The sequence below is a fragment of the Lepidochelys olivacea genome (genome assembly GCF_965140295.1).
Source record: "Lepidochelys olivacea isolate rLepOli2 genome assembly, chromosome: 3".
Classification (NCBI taxonomy): Eukaryota; Metazoa; Chordata; order Testudines; family Cheloniidae; genus Lepidochelys; species Lepidochelys olivacea.
In genome coordinates this window covers 124,078,942-124,095,675 of record NC_140413.1, presented here as the reverse complement: position 1 = coordinate 124,095,675, position 16,734 = coordinate 124,078,942, and the positions used below count along the sequence as shown (strand labels likewise).

The following is a 16,734-nucleotide window of genomic DNA, read 5'->3' as shown; positions in this document are numbered from 1 at the left end:
GAAGCTGAAGATACAAAGGAAGCTCTGGGCAACTCTGTGGTGGAGGAGTGGGACTTTCTTGACACCGAATGGATCCTGGAATAGACTGTCATTTTACCAGAGAACTCAGAAACATTAAGATCCAGTCAGGTAGGCTTCTCACACTCAGGAGCTGACAAAGTCCTCAAGGGGCACTCAAGGAGAAACAGCTTCAGATGAGAGACTACCTGTTCTTTGGGAGAGAAAAGGAGCAGCATATACACCACTTATGTGGTATATACGCTTCTTCCAAGCATCTTAGAGCATCTGTTGTTGACAGGAATGGCTCACCATGTTCAGTGCGGGTCTGGTGTCAAGAGGCAGCATGTGGGCTCAAAGACCTCATCTATTAAGCTAATAAGTTGGGGGAGAGTTTTTGTTGTTGTGCCAATGGGCAGAAACCAATAAAACTAAGAATCTAACTAACTAACTAGAAGCTAACTATAGGAATTAAGACAGGTTTCAGAGTAGCAGCCGTGTTAGTCTGTATTTGCAAAAAGAAAAGGAGTACTTGTGGCACCTTAGAGACTAACAAATTTATTTGAGCCATAAACTTTAATAATGTATCTTTAATATACAATGTATATTTAATATACAATGTATCTTTAATAAACAAACAAAACATATTTTTTCTGTCTGATACTACAGCAAGTCACAGAAAAGAAAATTAACAACCTGGAGATTCTGCCTCTTAGTGAGCATGAAGCTGAATTTTAAGATTCCCTATAAGCAGCTGTTACCCAAGCATTATGTGCAACAATTGGATGGCAATAGGCGACTGTTTCCCTTAAAACTTAAAGAAGAAATTTACTTCGTCCACAAGACAAAGAGCCTAGCACATCTGGGACTGTTATTACATAGGAATGCTGCCATGCAGAAAATAATACAGACTACATCTTCAAAAATTGCTCCATTATAATAAAGAAACATCGATATACACCTCTACCCTGATATAACACTGTCCTCAGGAGCCAAATAATCTTACCGCGTTATAGGTGAAACTTGCTTTGATCCACTGGAGCGTGCAGTCCTTCCCCCCTCCCCCCCGGGAGCACTGTTTTACCGAGTTATATCCGAATTCGTGTTATATCGGGTCGAATTATATCAGGGTAGAGGTATAATAAATATATTGGATAAAAAATAAATAAAGCAGAGTAAAAAAAATGCCTAGCGGGTTTGGCAAAGCTGTAGATAAAAGGCTAAGGGCCTTTGATCTGGCCACATGAGAAGTATGTGTATTCAGTATAACACTTCCAAAAATGGAGTTATTATATTAATATATTTTTGGGACATAATATGTTTGCAGCAAGAAAAGACACATTGAACTTTGTTCCATGAAATAGGGAATACTCACACAACCTGAAGTTTCAATAGCCAGTCAGATTCTGCTTTTCAAAAGGCCCATTTTATAAAGGCAAATTATATGATGTCTGTATTATTTTATTTATATAGTTTTATTTCTGTTATATCATACAGTGGCATTGGTGCTGGCCTTGAGAAAATCTATTTTATATAATTGGAAACATTCAGAATATGACCTACTCAATCTGCCCTTCTGGGCTCTTCTTGACTGAGCTATACTAAGCAGAACATTAGAAAATTATCAGTGTCTAAGTCAGTCAGGTCAGGATAGACATGGTTATATAACACCTCATAACTGTAGACTCTAATAGGCTTTTCCAGTAATATGTAAGCAGTTACAATGCCAGACTTCTCTTACAACTCTTTAAGAGACCCCAACTACAAAATGAAAGTAGTATTTCATATGTGTGGAAGACAATTAGTTTCCCTGCTTACATATGCTTTTCTTTTGTCTCTTGGTACTTTTCTAAGTCAAGATCTGTCCCATAATTTTCACATTAAAAAGTTTTCTCTGCACTAATTATATTTACTTTTCGTAGCTAAAATATTTTATGCATTTGAACACTGTTTCTCGCTTTTTGGTTGATGGTTGAAATAAAAAAAATTACAAGTGTGATAAAAGAAAATGGATCTGAGAATTCACTATCTGTCTCCAAGCCTCACATCAGAAGATACACAGTGTTTCACTAACATAAATGAAAACATCAAACACATTGATTTTCTTATGGTCAAGTTGTCAATTTGATTTGATTTGTCACCTGCCACACAGATTTAGCTCTTTGTAGTCCTTGAGTAAAGGGAAGGGGAATCATAAGTGATGGGACAGAGAATGAGCTATTCATTAAATTACTAATTGGGACAGGGCTGTGGATTCACCTTCAGTGCAGATACAGAAAATTCATCAAAGCCATGTTTGTGCCACTGAACGGAACTTTCTGACAAGCAGCAACAAGCGCTTTTAAGACTGATGTTTCTGCTTACAGTTTAAAGATTAAAGTGCAACGAGCTCTGACACTTCTAGAGGACAACCTTTGTAGCTGGGGAAAAAAAAAAGACTATTCTGTCTGAAACACGGTGATAATAAAATATCTTGGCTATGTTGCCTTCCCTCACCTTCTGAACACCCTCCCTTTTTTGAAGAGAGGTAGTTGTTTAAGTCAAAGAGGAGGAGCAATTTGTTTTCCTCCTGATTGTCAATCTACCAACTTTTGAAGCTTACAACATCACTTGTTTCCCTTTGGGTCCATAGTAATGTGAATTGTCTTTATCCAAGTGCCCAACAAATCATTGTCACATAACAGCAGTCGACCTTTCTTTTCAATCTATGCACTTTTCAAGAGCTATAAATCAGTTGACTTTCAAGCTCGATGAGATGGCATATGCCCTGGTTTGAAGAACAGATGGAGGCTTGGGGGAAAATTGTTTCTGCAGGCTTGCTACAAGCAGCACTGCTTCATAAAAGTGAACTATTCGCACTAATTTCTCACATAAATTATACAGGCAGGGAGCACCAGCCCATTCAGCAGAAAATCTTTCATCAAGCTTTCGGAGGTCATTTAGCACATTTAAATTAAAGTTATTTCTGATACATGGCTGGGTTTTCATTCAGTACACTTTCAAAAGACAGCAATTTACATCAAATAAAGGGATGGCTTTAATTGTGTATGGAGAAAAAAAGAGGAATAGTAAATTAGCTGTCACAAGATTACCATTTTCTAGAATCCTAGGATAAGCTGTGACTATTAATTAATCACAGAAGAATTAATAATTGAAATATGGCAGCTTTGTATTACAGAAATCAGGTAAACTGTCACTTTTCTTTGCAAGGCCTGTTTTAGACTCCTACTGAAGACTGGCATTCAAATTCTAGCACTTACTGTTATTAAAAGAAAAAGGAACTCTGGGACAACATCCTTTACTCTTTAAAAGAAACAAATTATCCTGTTAAGAAATGTGCATGTCACAATTTTTAATAAATATGTTACTTTATTTGAGGAGGGAAGAGAAAAAGTTTATCGCATTTTTGAATTATAAAAATGAAAGAAATGGAAAGGAAAAGAACAGTGAATTATGGTAAACTGAATCAATAATGGATGCCTCACAAAAGTGAGCCACAAGTGGCGAAGAAGAGTGCAATGATGTCTCTCATATTCATTATATAATTTACTGTTTCACTGATACTGTGCCATTTTAAAATATAGTTTTTAAAAAAACTGATAAGAAAATAGAACCAGGCATATTAAGCTAAATAATTATTTCAAATTCTAGAGTACTCTATGAAATTATCAGTTATGTCAGTGAAAACACTTTGTTTTGATATAGTTTTCCATCTTTCACTCCATGAATAGCAAATCCACCAAGACATGCAAAGAAGTATCCTTCCAGAAGTAAAAAGAACTGAAAAGGAGTAAAATTATGAAAGCTCTTCATATATTAAGCAAGTGATGAGTCACCACAAAATTGTAGGTGTTTGTACATCCACTTCTGTCGAAATTTTAATAAATACTTAAAGCATCCAATTAAATTATGCACATTTTTGAAAACTTTGATTATCTGTTTGAAAACCTATTTTTAGTATATTTAGTGAGAACACTAGACTATTTTTAAAACTAAGATTTGAAAAGACCACTTTTATCTGGAATACTGGTATAAATTATAATACCAACAGCTGAAAACCCTGATTCTGGGAGCCTAGAATCCTAATTCTTTCAATGACCCCATCTGGTACTGTGCAAGTTATTTAGGGCAAAATTTTCTAAAAGCATCCACTGTTGTGAAAGTTAATGTTTGTAAAGTGCTTGGAGACAAAACACAACTATATAAGTACTAAATATAATGATAGATAACTGACCATTCCTAGCTGCTAGTAATATATTTTAGTTTACAATTATCAAAAGGAATGCTGATCGCTTCATTTTGACTTCTGTGACTCAGGACATTATGTCTTACAGTTGAGCTGACCAGAAGTGGACTCCACTGAATATCATCAGTGAATTCATAAATTAACATATCAGCAGGAAAAGCCTTTTTATACAACCGGGGCGGGGGGGGGGGGGATGAGGGAGGGAGAGGCCAATAGGCACTCAGGGTGAAATCCTGGCCCTAAATGAAATCAGTGTGTGCATGCTTATCCATTCTAAGGCCCCTTTACAATATTCTGGCAGTGCAAAAGGGCTTTAAAGTAAGTGTAAATGTAATTTACATCCACCTTATACTGTCAGACTGGTGTAAAGAGACTTTTATTTAAGTGAGAATCAAGCTTATGTGGTAAACTGTCTGCATTTTTTAAAATCAGAAACCTGAAGGCAAAGAAGCCAAGAGACTGAAGCAAGAGACTGGAACTGTGGTTTGAATTTTTGGAATTCTCGGAAAAGCTCACATGCATATCAGAGATGACAGCACTTTGAGACTGATTAGCTGAAAAATAGCAAACTAGCATCACAGCCATATAGGATGATAAGTGGTATTCATCTATATTGCATTGATATCAGAAAGTCGATACAGTAGGCTTCTTAGTTTTAAATAACAATTTGCCTAACTGAAGAGAACTATTGCTGTGTTTCTAGCCCAAAACTGAATTGTCTTTTTTGCTGCTATATCAAATTGCATATGTCTAAATTTTCTATGCACTATCGCTACTACAGTTGGGTGAGTTTTTTAGCATACCTGCTTTTCACCTTTCTCCTTCAGCTGAATATGTGTGCAGACTATTTCCCCCCAAATACATTATTTAGTATTCAATTTTCCAATAATTTATTTTCATATTATCTGCTGATGTTTTTAATCTCTCTAGATTACTGTGTGTTATTTCTATGCTCACTGGTATTTGCAGATCCATCCAATTTAATATAATCTTGAAGTTTCACTATTTTACAGTTTACTTCTTCTAGATCACTTATGAAAATGATAAATAAAACAAGAATTAATATCAGTTTCTGTGGTACCCACTAGCTACATGGCCCAATCTTGATATACTGCCATTTGTCACTTCTCTTTGCATATTATCTTTCAGCCAGTTTTCAATCCATACGACATTGTTCCTGGTTTTTAACCTAATAATATGCCCCTTTTAGCATCTTTTATTAATAAAAATGTTAAATACTGCTTATGAAGGAATGGAAGAAGGAGCAAATTTATATCTATATTTTAAATTTATATCTATATTTTATTTTCAAAAAAGACGTTCTCTTGCAGTCAATATGTCCTATTTGTTGCCAAAAATCTGACTTTACAAAATTACAACAAATGAGCCTGGCAGCGAGACTGTTTTTATGGAAATGAACTCATTGCTATATTTTTTTACTGGCTTTTAAGTGGTTTGAATTTTGAAATGCATTTCATAAATGAATTTAAAACAACATTTGGGAGTAAGGTATATGCAGAGTCAGTAAGTACTGATTTATGTTGATCAATATCATCCAAAATAATTACCAAATTTAAAAATATTCAAAGCATTTTACTCTCAACTGAAGGGAAGAGGATAATCTTTGGCAGAAAAACAAGTACTGTTAAGAAGAAAACTACTCCTTCTGCACTTTCCCCCAGTCCAGGATACGTACCAACATAATAATAAAAGCTCTGAATCAGTCACAACACCATCTCTTTTGTGACTATATGCCAGGGGGTCACTGATTCAATGGAAAGTGAGAACAAAAATGAGGATAGGATACTCATTTACATGAGTCTCCTCCCGTGTTCTACCTTCCTCAAAAAGAAAAAGGCCTCCATGGCCTAGTCAACTTTGTGATGGAAGGCTGTGTGCACAATCCAGATTCAATACAAGAATTCGATGTAGGTTTCCATACATGCTTTTTCTGATTAATAGAAGCTAAGAAAAATAAAACACTATCACCCACTAGAAGCTAATAGAAACACCAGTCATTCTTCTTTTACCTACAGCCTTGTCTATTCTTAAAAAGTTTTGCTGGTATAGCTATATCAGTAAACCCTCCTGGTGTAGATGCCATATATACCAGTAAAAAAGTTATTTTACTGGTATAGCTTATACCAGTTTCCCCAGTGAAATAAAACATGCTGGCAAAAGTACCTTTGCCCATGAAACTGCATCTATACTAGGGCTTTTGTTCGCATAGCTGTGTCAGCAAAAATCATATCCCTAACCGACATAGCTATGCTAGGAAACATAGACCAGGCCTACCTTCCTGTTTTTGCTGCACAAAAAAGTTTGCTAACCTTGAAATTGGTTTCCATTCTTTTGAAAATGCTAAAATTGTTTTGAAGAATTATTATTTCTTTTCCTTTTCAGAGCATTATGATTTTTATAATTAACCTTTACCACCTAAATAATCCTGATTTTCCAGACATTCTGGGGACTATCTCTGGGATATACTGAGAGTGTATTTAAAATGTATCCTTAATAATTCTTCAGAAATACTTCTTTGGTTTTATCAACTTTCCTTGTCCAAGGTTTAATTGGATTCTGACTTTTTTAAATTCAGGAATGTATATTGTCAGACCTGAGCTATGAGCATTTATTATTCAGAGCTCTATATGAAATTGTGTGCAAGAACATATTACTAAACTTTAAAATCAAATTGTGATATACACAGGCTACCAGAGAACTGCAGGATTGCCAAACAACTATTCACAATACCTACAGAAGATTACTGCTACAGTTTAATACATTCATTTTTTAAATGTTCACACTTCTGACTACTTGCAAACTCCAAATTAACAGCAATATTGTCATCAAGATCTAAAATATTAAGTCTTCTGTTTATCAGTAACAACTTTTTTGTATAATAATGGAATTACCATAGCAAAATGTCAGTGGCCAGGACTAGATGCTTCAGAGGAAGATGCAAAAAGCATGGACAATTATGAAATAACCTACCCATAGATGAAGATTTTTTCCTACCCCTCAGTTATAGGTGGCTTTCTGCCCTGAAACATGAATGTTTATAATTTTTTTATGCATTTTTATTTAACAGTACTATCTGTACAACTCCATTCAAAACTAATGTCAATGCACATATGTAAATTGAGGGCATAATTTGCACTTCTAAATATTATATTGACCATATGCCAGTTGCCAAAGAAACTCACAGGATGCAGATGTTAGAAGTTTTCATGAAGGGGAATTAAAAAGTCCAGAGTATTCTGAGTAGATACTTTGCTTGGATTGCAATCAAAATCTCAGGCTTGTCTGGTAAATGAACTAAAGAGCTAAGTGATTAATATGAAGGCTCGCTTTTCCCTCCATGGAAATAAGTAACAAGTCAGGGTGTAGGTTTGACTGCTGAGAATAACAAAGGGATAACTTCACCAATATTCATAAATTATAAAGCCAAATGGACCACTGTGATCATCTAATCTAACCTCCTGCATAACAAAGGCCATAGGACTTTTCTGAATTAATTCCTGTTTGAACTAGAGCATATCTTTTAGAAAAACTTCTATAAAAATTGCCAGTAATGGAGAATTCACCACAACCCTTCGTAAATTATTCTACACTGTTCAAAATGTGTGCCTTATTTCTATTCTGAATTTGTCTAGCTTCAGCTTCCAGCCAGTGGTTCACGTTATACTTTTGTCTACTAGATTGAAGAGCCTATTATCAAATGTTTGATCTCCATATATGTACTTAGACATCATGATCAAGTAACCACTTAATCATCACTTGGTTAAAATAAACAGATTGAGCTCCTGGAGTCTGTCACAATCAGGCATGTTTTCCAATCTTTTAATGATTCTCGTGGCTCTTCTCTGAGCCCTCTCCAAACTTATCAATATCCTTCCTGAATTGTGGACACCAGAACTGGACACAGTATTCAACAACCATCACTCCAGTGCCAAATACAGAGGTAATATATCTTTTGTACACCTATGCAATATTCCCTTGTTTATGAGCCAAGGATTATATTAGCCCTTTTGGCCACAGCATCATACCAGGAGCTCATGTTCAGCTGATTATCCACCATGACCCCCAAGTCTTTTTTTCAGAATCACTGCTTCCCAAGTCACTGATAAAAATGTTAAATAGAGTGGTGCCAAGAATAGATCCCTGTGGGACTCCATTAGAAACACACCCATTTGATGATCATTCCCCATTTACAATTACATTTTGAGACCTATCACTTAGCTAATTTTTAATCTATTTAATATGTGCCATATTAACTTTGTACGGTTCTAGTTTCTTAATCAGAATGTTGTGTGGTACCAAGTCAATTGCCCTATGGAAGTTTAAATATACTACATAAAACTGTTACTTTTATCAACAAATTTTATAATCTCATCAATAAAAGACACCAAGTTTCTTTGAAAGGGCCCATTTTCCACAAACGCAGGCAGATGCTATGACTAAGAGGTTCTTATCTTATTTTAGATGGGGAACTGATTATAGTTTGTAAACCAAGATTGTTTAGATTGGTATTACTTTTTATTCTTAAATGTATGTGGGGGAGGGGGGGGAGGTGCTGCCGGAGTTACTTAGTACTTTGTCTATTTGTTATTCTTTCAAGCTTGGTTCAATTTTTTTTTAAATTTTTTTTATAGAGCACTTTTCTAGCCCTAGATTATAAATACATTTTATTTATCTGTTTTCCTCTATCAGGTGGAAACAGCCTTTTAAGAAAAAAAATCTGAATAATATAAAAAAAGAGAAGGGGGGGAGAGAAAAAGAAGAAAGAGTCTAATATGACTGCCTTTGAAGCACAATACCCAATATTACAGGAGCATCCAAGGAGATGCCCTTTGCTATGGTAAACTTAAAAACCTACAGTAAGAGTTAACTTTGTTGTAGCAAAATCTAACTTTCTTCGGCCTCTACTGAAAAAATCCACTGAATAGTATTGTGTCTCCAGCTGATCAGACAGAGATCAGACATTGTCACAACCCCTCAAAGTCATAAAATGCACACCTCCTTTCATTTTCCATTGTGAAATTGCAAATTATAAGTGGTAAAAGGCAACTCAACAAACTACACATCCAGAATAAACCTTCTGGAAGTGCAGGCAAAGCAGATCTCGAAACTAGCTCCAAATAAGATGGCTCGGAGGGGCCATTCAATCCACACTTACTCCTGGGTTTTATTTCCTCTAAACTTCTGCATATTCCCCTGCACTAAGCCCATTTACTTGAACTTTACCAGGGAAGGGATGAATTCAAACCTCCAGGGCCCAGTCTAAACTAGAAAAATAGGTGGTGTTTTAAAAACATATTAGCTAACATGGTTTTATTAACACAGTTTTAAACACTACTAAGTACCTTTTTTAGAGATGATTTAATACCTTTAAAAACATGTTAGATAGTTGTAGTCCTCCATTGATACTGTTCTCAAACCAGTACAACTCTACCAGTGCATATGAGAGGAAAATCAGGTCCTAATTATGGCTCAAATTCTGCACACAGGGCTTATGTACACATGGAATAGTTATTCTGCTTTCAATTCACACCCTACTTTATTCTAGAATAACTTTCATGTGTAGACAACTCCCTAAATGGGACTAATCACATACTTAAAGTTTAGCATGTGTATAAGTGTTTGCAGGTCTGTGTTTGCTTACTAGACACAATAAACCCCCTCTGTATACATATTGTTAGACCACTGATCTTAGTTTTTATATAAATCTCAGATTTTTTTCAGCTAACTGAAGACCACCATGTTGAGTCTAACCCCAGCCTTAATGGAATACTTGAGTGATCAACACATTTTTTTCACTATTTTAATATCTCATAATTATAATTATTTTACATCATGTTTTAATAATTATTAGAAAATTAAATATTGTATATTTCATGGGAAGGAAGAACATCCTGAGGTGTTTTCCTTTGTCAGAACAAATCACGTTTGAGACTCCCCTTGCATTAGCTCTTGTGCACCACTGAACAGACAAGCTAACAAGTGAAATGAACCATGACATGCATCACATATAAACAGAACAAGAAAAAACAATAAAACCGTGATATTATGTGGTAATATCAGACTAAAATATCTACGATAAATGTGACATCATTTATTTTTTCTCTGCTTGTCCTTGTTTCAGTAAAACCAGATGATACGTGGAAATAAATGCAATAGAATGAAGTTTCTATAAAACATTTTCTAGAAAAACCTCTTCCAAACATTGTATCATTAAAGGCAACATCTAGTTTCATTTATTAATGCAGTTCTAGCAAACTCTCTAAAGGAAAACAAAGGTTTTGACTGAGAAATATTAGATCATTGTCTTCATGATTTAGGCAGATTTAGAAGTCAATATAATGGATGAAAATTAGTATTCAGATGTATGTCTGTATTTGAGCTATGTGTCTGTGTCTTAAAACAAAGAGAAAAATATAAACTCTACCCCCACAGCTATTAACATGTGTATGAACACCATTCTCCTTATCCTGCCCACAGTCCTGCGATAGTGGGTATCCTCCCAACTGCCAGGATCTCTACCTGGTCCCCTTGTAAGGTAAGGTGGGAACCAAAAAAAGCCCATCTTCCACCTTACCCATTTTTCAGTGTATGCTTAAACTGCATAGTACTCAATGGTATAATTTGGTCATCAGACAGGGATTAGGAATATCAGAAAGGGCCTGGATGACATTGCAATCCTACCTCTTGCTGACCATATTACTGTATTATGGTCCAACTGCAGAGGTTGGAGGGAGAGGGAGCCATTGTGAACTATGAGAAATGAGAAAGCCTTTCCTGGATTATGTTTGCGGCACCGTGGCACATTGAACATAGCCTATGATTATCCAGGGCCATTCCATTCAAACACAATTCACCTTTCAGACATTGGGAACAACTTCTTTATTCTAGACATTAAGATTTACCTGGAAGGTTCGCTGTACACAAAGGGTCTTGGTTACTAGCCAAGGAGTCATTAGCAGCATCTAGTAGTAAGATGGTTGAGAGGAGGGAATATGTAGGCCAAGTAGCAATTAAAATGGGGTAAAAGTGATTGGAATCTCTCAATTTAATGTTATGCGGTTAGAAATTGAAATATCTCAGGACACTGACCCCCAGTGGCAGAAAATGCTGAAGAGCAGTTTAAGGCTAGTTAGTCCTCTTTATGAGTTTAGAGTGAATAAGATAAATCCTGGAAGTTGGCATGGCCAAGTCAATCCATGGACCAGTCAGAGGGGATGTTGGAATCTCCTAGTTTTCACTGAGAATGTGGAAAAGCTATGGTTGAGAGGTTGGCTGCAGGTTCCCCTTGCTGCAAGAACTATGTCTTGTTTCCCTGCATTGATTTAATAGTTATATGAAATAAAGTTACAGTCTGTTCCATGTTTCCCACTTTTTAAGACCCTAAGAACATAATAACGGCCATGCTGGGTCAGACCAAAGGTCCATCTAGCCCAGTATCCTGTTTTCAGACAGTGGCCAATGCCAGGTGCCCCAGAGGGAATGAACAGAACAAGTAATCATCAAGTGATCCATCCCCTGTCGCCCATTCCCAGCTTCTGGCAAATAGAGCCTAGGACAGGGGTGAAAGTGGGCTGGTATGGGCCGGGCCGGTGTACCAGTAAAAAGTGTCCACTGGTCTGGCCCGTATGTAGCCAATGTTAAAGCACTGCCAGGGCAGCGCTTAAATGTCATTGTCCCTTCCTCCCACCCCACCCCACCCCCGCCTTCCTAAGCCACTGACCGGGGCGGGGGAGCAAAATGGGCAGCTGTCCTGGGGCTAGCAATTTAAAAGGGCCCGGGGCTCCGGCCACCGCTACCGCCCGAGTCCCCGCCCCTTCTGGGGGTCCAGAGCCAGGCTCCTGTGCTGGTAAGTGTATAATGTTACTTTCACCCCTGGGGTAGGGACACCATCCCTGCCCATCCTGGCTAATAGCCATTGATGAACCTATCCTCCATTAACTTATCTAGTTCTTTTTTGAATCCTATTATAGTCTTGGCCTTCACAACAACTTATAGCCTGGTAAGTAAAAAAGCTATATCCAAATAACCAGTAATTAAACACCATACTTTCACTTCCACACTATAATCCTAATCCTGCTGCCATTTATGTCAGTGAGAGGAGGATCAAACCCTGTATTGTGAAATCCCCCTTCCATTCACTGAATTAACAGAGCTATATTTTTAAATTAGGACCATGTTTAACATGAACAATTCAAATTCTACAGATCTGATGTATTTTTCCTCATGTACATCACACTCACCCTGTGTAACTATTATTCTGTTTCCAGAAAAATCTTATTCTAGCCCAATAAATAACACAAAAAGTTAAGTAATTCTTTGATAACAAAAATAAATTAAATAGCAGGAGCAGGTTAAAGATCAGCACTCATTTTTCAAATTAAATTTAAAAGCCTGCTCTAGTTACTTAGAAGATTGGCAAGTTTTACAAATAACATCACTGAGCCTTTTAAAGAGAAACACAGACGCATTAGAATGGAGTCATTAGGCAATACATTTATTTTGAAGCCAATTAACCTTTTGTCAGAGAAATGTCGGAGCCGTAATGGTTTCTGCAGTGGAGGTCAGCCTCTAACAGGGGCACGTATGACAGCGATTACGCTGCCTGACATATGCTGCATACTGAGAGTACAGCCGTGGAATGAGAATTTGCCTTCATTTGTATTCTGCTCTGCATTTCCAGGGAGCAGGCAATCTTGACCTATCCATTTAGGTAATTAAAGCTTCCATTTGGAAGCGTCCTGCAGGAAGGTGAAATCTGGGGGAGATAAATGGCTGCTGTTCACTGTATCTAGCTACTTCTATCATTTGATGGACTGCCTGAAATAGGCTGGGTTGCCAGGTCCTCATAGAAATAGAGACGAATTGGGCAGGAGACAATACTCTCAGGCAAAGCAACTCTGTCATCTTCCTTTTTGCAACATATAATTTAATTGTTAGACAAGGTATATGGCTGACTCAGGGGGCCTTTCTCAAACAGCTCCTCCACCATCTTCCATTTGCTAAGAAATTACTCCAGTTTATTTACTTATAAGCCAACTTTGTTTGGCAATGAGATATGTCACTTCAATAAATGCAACTGGCTGTTACAGCTGTGCGCTGACTTACCTTCCAGGCTATTTTATTTCCTCTCGAATCATGCTCAAGGGCAATTGGGAAGTCTCCTCGCTCATAAAACTTGCGAAATGCTGTAGGCTTTGTTGGTCTTTCTTTAAATGCTCCTGCAACTGGGGGTCCTCTTACCTAAAAAAGACATATACAAACAAACCATAATGCAACTGCATTTTTAAAATAATAATGCTGAAATTTGTTTAGAAACGTTAGTGGTTTAAAAGGGGTTGATAAGATAGCAGATGGCACTGATTTCACTCTTCCCATGTTATACTTCTTTCAATTTAAATGTCCTGATAGGGTTTTTAATAGACATTAAAGGAAAGGAGTATTACTCTTCAATGAAGATTTAGAATTTTGTTTGCATTGTCCTGTAGGTACTAATTTGCATTGTCTGTTTTTTGGATCATCCCATGAAAAATTGTCTTTTCATTTTAAACTCTGCATCAGTTTTCACACTTTTTAAAAATAGAAATAATACTACATGCTCACAAGTTTTACAATACCTGACATGTTTTAGGAGGTTTAATTACTTCTGGTTTGTAAAGCAATTAAAATATAAAGCAATACATAAGTGTAAGCTATTTTAATCAGCATCTAGAAGAACACGTCTCCTTGGGAAGCATCTTTCTATTTGCTTTAATATGAAAGTAAGACACAAATCACTTCCCCTTTGGTTTTTGGCATCGGACAGGGGTGAGATACACACAAATACTGGCTACAGTAGTAGGTAGATGTTTAAGAGGGAGAGGTTTCTAAGCAGCCCTGAATGTACAAACAGTATGTTTTTGGCAATATGGGCTTTAGGTGGTGTGTCCAAGAGGAGGGGGGAGCTGGATTAGGCCACCAAACACAATAGTATCCTCCTCATAATGTGCAGAAATTTCTTTACAATGTCTAGTTAAAGTTAATGTGACCCCATCAGTATTAACTTCTGCAAAAAAACTACTCTGTGCCTTCTATAAGCAAATTCACTAAAGGTAATGCATTAACACTGGTGTAAAACAAGAATCAGGCCTGGAAATAAGGCCTTGTTTCCATGGGAAAATGGACCAGTATAACTATTATGGAATAAAGTAGTTCCAGAATAGCTCCCCATTGTGATGCTTTATTCTGGAATAAAAATGAGTTTATATGTCTCCAATCCCTCATCACCAATGGGGACTGCAACTTGGGGGCTCTGCTTATTACAGGGAGCACTTCCCAGTCAGTAGAGATGAAGTGCTGGACCGGGAATAGCAGACATTAGTACATCTTAGCCTGGCCCTGACCCCTTGCCACCAACAGGAACAATGATTGGCAGCAGTGGTGAGTGAGAGGGCTCCTCCTATAATAGAAGACATTTCCCAGAAAGCAGGGACCTGTGCTTGTTTTTTTGTTTTGTTTTTTCCTTTGTAATTTTGTTCATCTGCCAATCACCCATGGCTCCTCAACACATGCATCTTCTGCATCATAGTATCCATCCTCCTCCTCCTCCCCGACCCTCCCCTGCCTTCTCTTCCCCTCCTGTCCCTTACCCTCAGTGGCTCCATCTCGTCTTATCCCTCTACAATCCCCACCATCTCGACTTACTCCTCTTCCCCTCTTCACACTGATCTCCTACCTTCTTCCACCAGCACAAATCTAGGTCCCACATCCTCCTCCTATGTTTGGTGACATTGGTCCTAACCCTGACTCTCTCACCACCCCCACCCATCGCCGGCTTCAGGCACCAGTGTTCCAAGCAGGTGCTTGGGGTGGCAGTTAGAAAGGGGCAGCAGCTTCTCTGTTCCACCCGCCACCGCGGCAAATCAGTGGCAGCTTCTTCCTTTTGCCGTCTGCAGCAGCAGTTTTTTTCACTGCTTGGGAGGGCAAAAACTGTAGAGCTGGCCCTGCCTCCACCATTTGCACCTCACACATGTCTCCCCACCACCGCCTCTGGCTCTCTTGTGCCATCATTCCTAAACTCACACCTATACCCTCATTCCTAAAGTCACACCTATACCCCCTGCCTTCCTTCCCTTCTTTTTCTGTATCTCTTCTCCTACTGCCTCCACTTCTCTCTGCATAGGATCTTGCCAATTTCCTCCAAGAGAAAATTAGCATATTACAACATAATCTTCTCCTTCCCCTTGGCTTGCCTTCCTGTCCCCTCCTACATCTCTTCTCCTTCTCTTATCACAGATGCAGGAGCTTCTTGTCTGCTCTCTTCCTCTAACCTCATCACTTGTCTCAGTGACTCCACCCTATCCTCTTTCCTGATCTCCCTCTTGTCCACTCTCATCCCCTCCCTCTTACTTTTCTCTTTAACCTCTCACCACCTCTGGTGCTTTCCCCTCACAGTACAAGGCTTTGGGCTCTCCCATTAAAAAAAACAACAACAACAAAAACTTACCCTTAATCCCATTTGCCTCTCCAACTGTCACACCATTTCCTTTCTCTCTTTCATCTCTAAACTTAGTCAACACACTGTCTGCAATCACTGACTGGAGTTAGTCTCCTCCAGTTCTATCCTAGACCTTCTCCAATCTGGCATCTGTCCCTGGCACTCCAAGGAAACAGCTCTTGCCAAAATCTGTAATGATGTCTTCCTATCCAAAGCTCATAATCAACACTACATACTCATCTTTCTTGACGTGTCTTATATTAATAGATTCCAAGACCAAAAGGGACCCTTATGATCACTGACACAGTCAACCATGCTCTTCTTTAAGTCTTGTCCTCTATTGGCTTCTGTGACTCTGTTCTATCCTGGTTCTTCTCCTAGTGATTCTGCTCCTATCTCTGTAGTCATTCCTTCAGCATATCCTTAGTGGATCCTCCTCATCCCCCCTCAACTTTCTGTGGGGCAATCCATAGGGTCTGTCCTTGGTCCCTTCTCTTCTGCCTCTATCCCTTATCTCTGGGTAATCTCATCTGCAAACACAACTTCAAGTACCATCTCTGTGCTGATGAATCACAAATCTGCCTCTGTATTTCAGACCTGTCTCCTTCTCTCCAAATTAAAATCTCATCTCGTCTCTCTGACATCACCTTATGGATGTCTAGCTGTCAGCTCAAGCACAATATGGTTACAACTAAGCTCATAATTCTCCCCTTCAAATCCTCCCCACTACCTCCTTTCTCAATCACTGTGAGCAATATCACTAGGGCTGGCCAGAAAATAAGAATTCCATTTCACAGAATATTATGAAGTTTCAGAATTTCATTCCATATCAGAACAAAAGCAAGACTTTTCAAAATTTTGGGAAAAAACAGAGAGAGGGAAAGACACACACTAGAGGGAAAGACACACACTAGAATAAACTGGTGTCTAGGGTACTCAGCCGGGATGTGGAAGAATTATGTTCATATCCCTGCTCTCCCACATCAAAGGTGAATGC

The 16,734-nt window shown here is 38.0% G+C and overlaps 1 protein-coding gene across 4 annotated transcripts in view; it reads right to left on the bottom strand.

Annotated features, from left to right (window-relative positions):
* PACRG (parkin coregulated) overlaps nt 1–16,734 on the bottom strand; it is a 499,665-nt gene that overhangs the window by 321,118 nt on the left and 161,813 nt on the right. For 3 of the 4 annotated variants that reach the window (XM_084625175.1, XM_084625176.1, XM_084625174.1), the window contains exon 3: nt 13,370–13,504. The exons of the other annotated variant lie outside the window; for it this stretch is intronic. In XM_084625175.1, the coding sequence (XP_084481301.1) occupies nt 13,370–13,504 (135 nt within the window). The remainder of the gene's footprint in view (nt 1–13,369; nt 13,505–16,734) is intronic. 4 annotated transcript variants of the gene reach the window in all.